This window comes from Oncorhynchus tshawytscha, linkage group LG04 (assembly GCF_018296145.1).
Source record: "Oncorhynchus tshawytscha isolate Ot180627B linkage group LG04, Otsh_v2.0, whole genome shotgun sequence".
Classification (NCBI taxonomy): domain Eukaryota; kingdom Metazoa; phylum Chordata; class Actinopteri; order Salmoniformes; family Salmonidae; genus Oncorhynchus; species Oncorhynchus tshawytscha.
The window spans coordinates 14,143,877-14,152,323 of NC_056432.1; the positions used below are offsets into that span (position 1 = coordinate 14,143,877).

General features: G+C 40.1%; 1 protein-coding gene across 4 annotated transcripts in view; it reads right to left on the reverse strand.

Annotated features, from left to right (window-relative positions):
- Positions 1-4,587, reverse strand: part of LOC112247110 (cotranscriptional regulator FAM172A homolog) — a 347,725-nt gene extending 343,138 nt beyond the window's left edge. For all 4 annotated transcript variants that reach the window (XM_042320348.1, XM_042320350.1, XM_042320349.1 and 1 more), the window contains exons 1-3: positions 4,466-4,587; positions 3,649-3,783; positions 1,075-1,176 (exon numbers count right to left, since the gene is read on the reverse strand). In XM_042320348.1, the coding sequence (XP_042176282.1) occupies positions 1,075-1,176; positions 3,649-3,700 (154 nt within the window). In that variant the 5' untranslated portion in view covers positions 3,701-3,783; positions 4,466-4,587. The remainder of the gene's footprint in view (positions 1-1,074; positions 1,177-3,648; positions 3,784-4,465) is intronic.
- Positions 4,588-8,447: the final 3,860 nt, after the last annotated feature.

Sequence of the window (8,447 nt, forward strand, 5' to 3'; positions counted from 1 at the left end):
AATGTCTAAAAACATGTTTTGACTTTGTCATTATGGGGTGTTGTGATGTCATTATGGGGTATTGTGTGTAGATGGGTGAGAAACAAAATCAATTTGATCCATTTTGAATTCAGGCTGTAACACAACAAACTGTGCAATAAGTCAAGGGGTATGAATGCTTTCTGAAGGCACTGTAATTAAGTGTGTGTGTGTGCACTTGGATGTGCGCACTTGTGTGTGTATGAGAGTTCAGCTCCATCGCCTCCACAACACAGCCTCTCAGAGGAATAGGTTTCCTCAAAATTTCTCCCCTTTTTCTGGCATAATTAGCATGCAGTTCTCAATTCTGGAGCGTAATAGGTGTACATAACCTTGGATTTCCAGTAATGAAAAACCGGAGGGCTACTGTGACGAAGTCATCATCTTTATAATTAAGATACCGGTTTCAATTGTATACAACCTCTTAAATATGGTCATATTTTTTACACTATTTAGACATAGGCTAACTTGGGTGTTGGTGAAGAATACCCTCCAGTCATGGCAGCACTGAGCCGGAGGGGCTTTATATAGAAATGATATTCTTGGAGAGTGAAGCCCAAGGCAGGCTCCTCAGCCATGGCAGCCCGGGCCTGTTCTTAAGGGCAGCAAGGCTATGCAAATCCTCCGTCAGACTGAGTGCAAGGCTGAGTAGGTTACTGACAGGCCGTAGAGTACACAACATGTCTTCCTCAGGACAGCCACATAGCCAGCCAGCAGAGGCTGTCACACAGAGAAAGAGAGGAGGAGGAGGGAGAGAGAGGGAGAGAGAGAGAAGTGCAGGAGAGAGAGAAAGGGCAGGAGAGCGAGAGCAAGAGAGAAAGAGACAAAAGCAGTGCAGGACAGAGGGAGAGAGCAGAAGAGAGAGAGATGGAAGAATCCGAGACAGGTTCTCTAATACAGGTCTCAAAACGAGGATGATTTCCTGTGCATTCAAATGATGCGGAATCTTTTCAAATCCGAGATTTAGCAAAATTATTTGTACAACATGTAATGTTAAATGCAAAGCAATCATTTCCATGCAAGACATCCACACAAAATAGAAATGATATGACTTACGCTCGTTGAAAGTGTACTCAAACTCTTCAAGCGTCTTGGGGAAAGTGAGTGGAGGTTCGTCCTTCTTCATTAGTTCGTCTAAGTCTATTCTGGACAACAAGTCTGGGCCAGGTGTGGGGAGGGACACAGAGAATCAATATTAGCAACATTTACACTCAGAACCTGCTGAAAACACAGAGGCAGTCATAACGGATAAAGGCCTAGCCTCATCTCTTGCTTCATGTTTTGTTTTTATGGATCCCAAGACTTCCAGTTACTGTGACTTGAACTCAGTGACAATTGTTGCTGGGAAGACTATGTTGGTTTAGCAGAATGAAACAAATGAAATAGGCTATGTATTCATATTTACAGTGTTGTAGTAATGTTTCCTCTTAGTACAGTTTCATAATATACAACAACAACTAATTAGGCTAAATTACAGAAGGAAACAAACCTAGGCTATTGCAGAGTGCTTGGACATGGTTAGAAGTCATAACAAAAAAATACATTAAAAAGAGGCCATTTGCAATTGCTACATACTCTACCGGTCAAAAGTTTTAGAACACCTACTCATTCAAGGGTTTTTCTTTATTTGTACTATTTTCTACATTATCGAATAGTAGTGAAGACATCAACACTATTAAATAACACATATGGAATCATGTAGTAACCAAAAAAAGGGATAAACAAATCAAAATATATTTTCAAATAGCCACCCTTTGCCTTGACAGCTTTGCACAAGCTTGGCATTCTCTCAACCAGCTTCATGAGGTAGTCACCTGGAGTGCATTTCATATTAATATTAACAGGTGTTCCTTCTTAAAAAGTTCATTTGGGGAATTTCTTTCCTTCTTAACGCATTTGAGCCAATCAATTGTGTGACAAGGTAGGGGTGGTATACAGAAGATAGCCCTATTTGGTAAAATAAGTCCATATTATGGCAAGAACTGCTCAAATAAGCAAAGAATAATGAAAATGTAAACCAAATACTGTATAGCCTCAAAACATGGCTAAAACTACACTAAACAAAAAATATAAACGCAACACGTAAAGTGTGTTATATCCCTGTTACAGGTTATATGCCTGTTAGTGAGCATTTCTTCTTTGCCAAAATAATCCATCCACCTGACAGGTGTGGCATATCAAGAAGCTGATTAAACGGCATGATCATTACACAGGTGCACCTTGTGCTGGAGACAATAAAAGGCCACTCTAAAATGTGCAGTTCTGTCACACAACACAATGCCACAGATGTCTCATGTTTTGAGGGAGCTTGCAATTGGCATGCTGAGTGCAGGAATGTCTACCAGAGGTATTGCCAGATAATTGAATGTTCATTTCTCTACCATAAGCCACCTCAAACATCATTTTAGAGAATTTGGCACTACGTCCAACCTGCATCACAACGCCAGACCACGTGTATGGCATTGTGTAGGTGAGTGGTTTGCTGATGTTAACGATGTCAACAGTGTACCCCATGGTGGGCGGTGGGGTTATGGTATGGGCAGGCATAAGATACAGAAAATGAACACAATTGCATTTTTTCGATGCCAATTTGAATGCACAGCGATACCATGACGAGATTCTGAGGCCCATTGTCGTGCCATTCATCTGGTGCCATCACCACATGTTTCAGCACGGACACATGTCTCAAGGATCTGTACACAATTCCTGGAAGTTGAAAATGTCCCAGTTCTTCCATGGCCTGCATACTCAGCAGACATGTCAGCCATTGAGCATGTTTGGGATGCTCTGAATCGACATGTACGACAGCATATTCCAGTTCCTGCCAATATCCAGCAACTTCGCACAGCCATTGAAAAGGAGTGGGACAACATTCCACAGGCCACAATCATCAGCCTGGTCAACTCTATTTGAAGGAGATGTGTTAGGGCCTAATGAATTGATTTCAATTGACTGATTTCCTTATATGAACTGTTCCTCATTGAAATCTTTGAAATTGTTGCATGTTGTGTTTATTATTTTTGTTCCGTATATAATTCTGATATCTGGGATGGTCAGTCCTTGCATCCATAGCTCGGTCTATGAATTTGAGAGTGGTTACATTTCTCCAGCTTCATCTCTCAGCTGTTAACCAAAACACAAGTGGGGTCCCCGATTTGTTATTGTTTGAACTGAAGATTGTCTATTCAACACTCTTCAGAGCTGTTCCATATGAATTGAATAAATATGTTTAGCCTACATGAGGTAAAGAGGGGAAAGCATCCTAAATACTCAATTCAAACATAGGCAGTGCGTGTCTCATCTTTACTGGAACCCATGGAAAGACAAAGGGGATATGCAGAGAAAAAAAGACAGTAGCCTCCAGGCTCGAGATTGAGAGGGCAAAGCACATTTCTCCCTTTATCTAGTCCTTCCTACTCTCAAAAACTAGAGTCCTCTCTGCAAACAAATGTCTAGGTGACAGACAGTAGGAGAACTGTTCACCAGTCTTCAAGGGCCCTTGTGACAGACAACACAACGGACACCAAGAAATACAAGTTGGCTAGCTTACATTTACCTTCCAGCTGTGAGTAATCACATAATCACACTCAACTATACAAGGAAGCCTAGACCAACTAGCTAGTTGCTTACCTTTCAGTGCAGTTGTTTTCTCTTTATCCTCCTGGCCAGGAATCTGGGCCATGGTTATCCACAAAATGAACAGTAGAAAAGTGCAGGGTCGAGTAAGGATGGATTCTCTGTTCTTGTGGATCACTGCAGGTCATTCTACATGGAAGGGAACAGAACATGGGGCTCCTACTTTATATATATTGTTTTTTAAAACAGTAACTAGTTACAATGTAACATGAACAACTACATGTATTTTAAAGATAGGTACATTACTAGTGAAGGCAGGACATTCATTTGTGATAATAGTTACAAGGAATGAATACATACAATAATGCAGAAGGAATCATATACATTTTAAATAGTTATCAAGATAAATACAGAGAACAACAGTTCCCCTAGCTTACTATTTAATGTGTGCCATTTCTTGACACCACTGTCGTAACCACACTGCATGGTGTGGTATCCAACATAACTACCATTTGGTCACCGTATAGCCTAATTCAATGAGGCTAAGTAGTTAACCTGCTATGGGTTGCAGAAGCATGCAACTGCAAAGGAAAGTTATGGCAAATATCATGTAGCTAGCTAACTTCGGAAATAACAGGCGCTGACATTTTAGTAAGTTACTGTAGCTAGTTAGCTAAACAATATAGCTACACATGAATATGCAAGCACTTGCGTGCAAGAGGCAGAGGTATCCAAACAACCTAAACCCAGGGACAGGGAGTGTGCATGCATACACGTGAAGCCACCTCCAGGAGCAACGCGTTCGTTTCACACATGTGCATGACATATATTAGTTTATTTTATAATCATGCAATTTGCTTGAATCACATACCAACACATAACAAGCGAATGTCCAAATAACAATCATCCACTGACACTGCCTCCTTAAAATGTACAAAACAGGAAGGAATCTTAGAAATGGAAGCTTCCGGGTTACCGAGACAACCGCCTGGAAGGAATATTTAAAGAGACAGCTCCACCCACCAAGGCACGTCACATTGGAAGAATGAAGTACAACATTACAGACTTTCGACTCTCCCAACCTATGACAGAGTACAGTGCCTTCAGAAAGTATTCCTACCTCTTGACTTTCTCCACATTTTGTTGTTAAAGCCTGAATTTAAACTTTTATTTTACCTTTATTTAATAGGGCAAGTCAGAAAATCTTACTTTCAATGACGGTCTAGGAACAGTGGGTTAACTGCCTGTTCAGGGGCAGAACGACAGATTTGTACCTTGTCAGCTCGGGGGGTTTGAACTTGCACCCTTCCAACACTCTAACCACTAGGCTACCCTGGCCTACACACAATACCCCACAATGTTAAAGTGGAATTATGTTTTTCGAAATTTTACAAATTCATTAAAAAAGAAAAGCTGAAATGTCTTGAGTCAATAAGTATTCAACCCCTTTGTTTTGCCAAGCCTAAATAAGTTCAGAAGTAAAAATGTGCTTAACAAGTCACATAAGTTTAACATAATTTTTGAATGACTACCTCATCTCTGTACCCCACACATAAAAAAAGAAAACGGAGGATGGATAAACAACATTGTATACTAACCTAAATGACAGAGTGAAAAGGATGGATGCTGTACAGAAGGTAGCCTGTCCAAAACATGCATTCTATTGCAAAAAGGCAGTTAAAAGAATACTGTACAAAATGTGACAAAACAATTGACTTTTTGTCCTGAATACAAACCTTTAAGTTTGGAGCCAATCCAGTACAACACATTACTGAGCACCACTCTCCATATTTTCAAGCATAGTGGTGGCTACATCATGTTATAAGTATGTTTGTAATCGTTAAAAGTATACTTTGGGATTTTGGAAAATGAGGACTTTTATCTATTTTCCCAGAGAAACGCAGAAACATAAAAATGGTATCCGTGAGTTCATCTAACTCTGGGAAAGTAGATAAATGGCATCTTTGCCAAAATCCCGAAGTATCCCTTTAAGGACTGGGAAGTTTTTCTGGATAAAAAAAAACGTAAAGGAGCTAAGCACAGGCCAAATTCTAGTGGAAAAACTGGTTCTGTCTGCTTTCCACCAGACACTGGGAGATGAATTCACCTTTCAGCAGGACAATAACCTAAAACACAAGGCCAAAAATACACTGGAGTTGCTTACCAAGAAGACAGCGAATGTTCCTGGGTGGCCGAGTTACAGTTTTGACTTCAATCTGTTTGAAAATCTATGGCAATACGTGAAAATTGTTGTCAAGCAATCAATGATCAACAACTAATTTGACAGAACTTGAAGAATTTTTAAAATAATAATGTGCATCTGTTAATCCAGGTGTGTAAAGCTCTTAGAAACCTACCCAGAAAGACCCACAGCTGAAATCGCTGCCAAAGGTGTATACTCTAATGTATTGACTCTGGGGGTTGAATACTGTTTTATTTCTCATGATTTAAAAATAAAAGTGTTCAGATTTTTCTTTCTCTTTTACATTAGAGTGTTTTGTGAAGATAGTTGACAGAAAATTACATTTAAATCCATTTTAATCCCATTTTGTAACAAAATACATGTGTAAAAAGTAAAAGGGTGTGAATAGTTTCTGAAGGCACTGTATAAGCAGTTTTCATCCTCCAACATAAACATTACATCCCAAAAGCAGCATAGGTTTACTGTTTGAATAAATATGTTTCCTTTATTCAGGGATATCAATGAGTCATAACTCCTGGGGAAGCTTATTCTTATCCTAAACATTAGAATAAGCTCTTCTTTGGAATTCCCTGCTGCTTATGTGTCAATAATCACATTATCCTGCAAAGCGCAATTCTCCATTTTCCATTGACTGGTGTTTTCTATAAGTAAGATATCACCTGTCAACAATGAAAATGTATAAGAATGTGATTGAATAGTGAGTTTTGTTTTGGAAAGACAAAACAAACCACAGCTTCCATTCTTTCCTGAGAATAGATGAGAGAACCTTGTGTAAATCCTAACATCTTACACGAGCAGGGCTTAAATTCCTACACCAATATGAAAATAATAGCTTTCATTGTATTATGCTAAATGTAAGCAGCACACTTTTTCACGTGGAGAAAAAGAATACCTTGAGAGCATTTTGTTGTTGTTATTTTATTAGTAGTTTATATGATCATATACAGTGCATTCGGAAAGTATTCAAATCCCTTGACCTTTTCCACATTTTGTTACGTTACAGCCTTAATCTAAAATGGATTAACTGAAAAAAACTCCTCATCAATCAACACAGAACACCCCGTAATGACAAAGCGAAAACATTTTTTTTGCAATTTTTGCAAATGTATGAAAATGAAAAATATCTTATTTACATAAGTATTCAAACCCATTGGTATGAGACTTGAAATTGAGCTCAGGTGCATCCTGTTTCCACTGATTATCATTGAGATGTTTCTACAACTTGAATGGAGTCCACCTGTGGTCAATTAAATTGATTGGACATGATTTGGAAAGGCACACACCTGTCTACATAAGGTCACACAGTTGACTGTGCATGTCAGAGCAAAAACCAAGCCATGAGGTTGAAGGAATTCAGATCAAATAAAATGTTTATTTGTCACATGCGCCGAATACCTTACAGTGAAATGCTTACTAAATAGTCCGTATAGCTCCAAGACAGTCCGTGTAGTACCAAAACATTTCTGAAGCATTGAAGGTCCCCAAGAACACAGTGGCCTCCATTTGTCTTAAATGGAAGAAGTTTGGAACCACCAAGACTCTTCCTAGAACTGCCCCTCCGGCCAAACAGAGCAATCGAGGGAGATGGTCCTTGGTCAGGGAGGTGACCAAGAACCTGATGGTCATTCTCACAGAGCTCCAGAGTTCCTCTGTGGAGATGAGAGAATCTTCCAGAAGGACAACCATCTCTGCAGCACTCCACCAATCAGTCCTTTATGGTAGCATGGCAAGATGGAAGCCACTCCTCAGTAAAAGGCACATGACAGCCTGCTTGGAGTTTGCCAAAAGGCACCTAAATGGCTCTCAGACCATGAGAAACAAGACTCTCTGGTCTGATGAAACCAAGATTGAACTCAATGGCCTGAATGCCAAGCATCATGTCTGCAGGAAACCTGGCACCATCCCTATGGTGCAGCATGGTGTGGGGATGATTTTCAGCAGTAGAGACAGGGAGACTAGTCAGGATCGAGGGAAAGATGAACAGAGAAAAGTAAAGAGAGATCCTTGATGAAAACCTGCTCCAGAGCTCCCAGGACCTCAGACTGTGGGGAAGTTCCCCTTCCAACAGGACAGCGACCCTAAGCACACAGCCAAGACAACGCAGGAGTGGCTCCGGGACAAGTCTCTGAATGTCCTTGAGTGGCCCAGCCAGAGCCCGGACTTGAACCCGACCTGAAAATAGCTGTGCAGTGAGACTCCCCATCCAACCTTACAGAGCTTGAGAGGATCTGTAGAGAAGAATGTGAGAAACTCCCCAAATAAAAGTGTGCCAAGCTTGTAGAGTCATACCCAAGAAGACTCGAGGCTGTAATCGCTGCCAAGGGTGCTTCAACAAAGTACTGAGTAAAGGATCGGAATACTTATGTAAATGTGATATTTAATTTCATTTTTGTTGTATGAAAACCTGTTTTTGCTTTGTCATTGTGGGGTTTTGTGTGTAGAGTGATGAAGGGGAAAAAAAAATTTAAAATCCATTTTAGATTAAGGCTGTAACATACCAAAATGTGGAAAAAGTCAAGGGGTCTGAATTCTTTCCGAATGCACAGTATTTATCCTACTGGTCACTCATTTGCAGGAAACTATATACACTCAGAAAAAAGGGTTCCAAAGGGGTTCTTCGGCTGCCTCCATAGGATAACCCTTTTAAGTT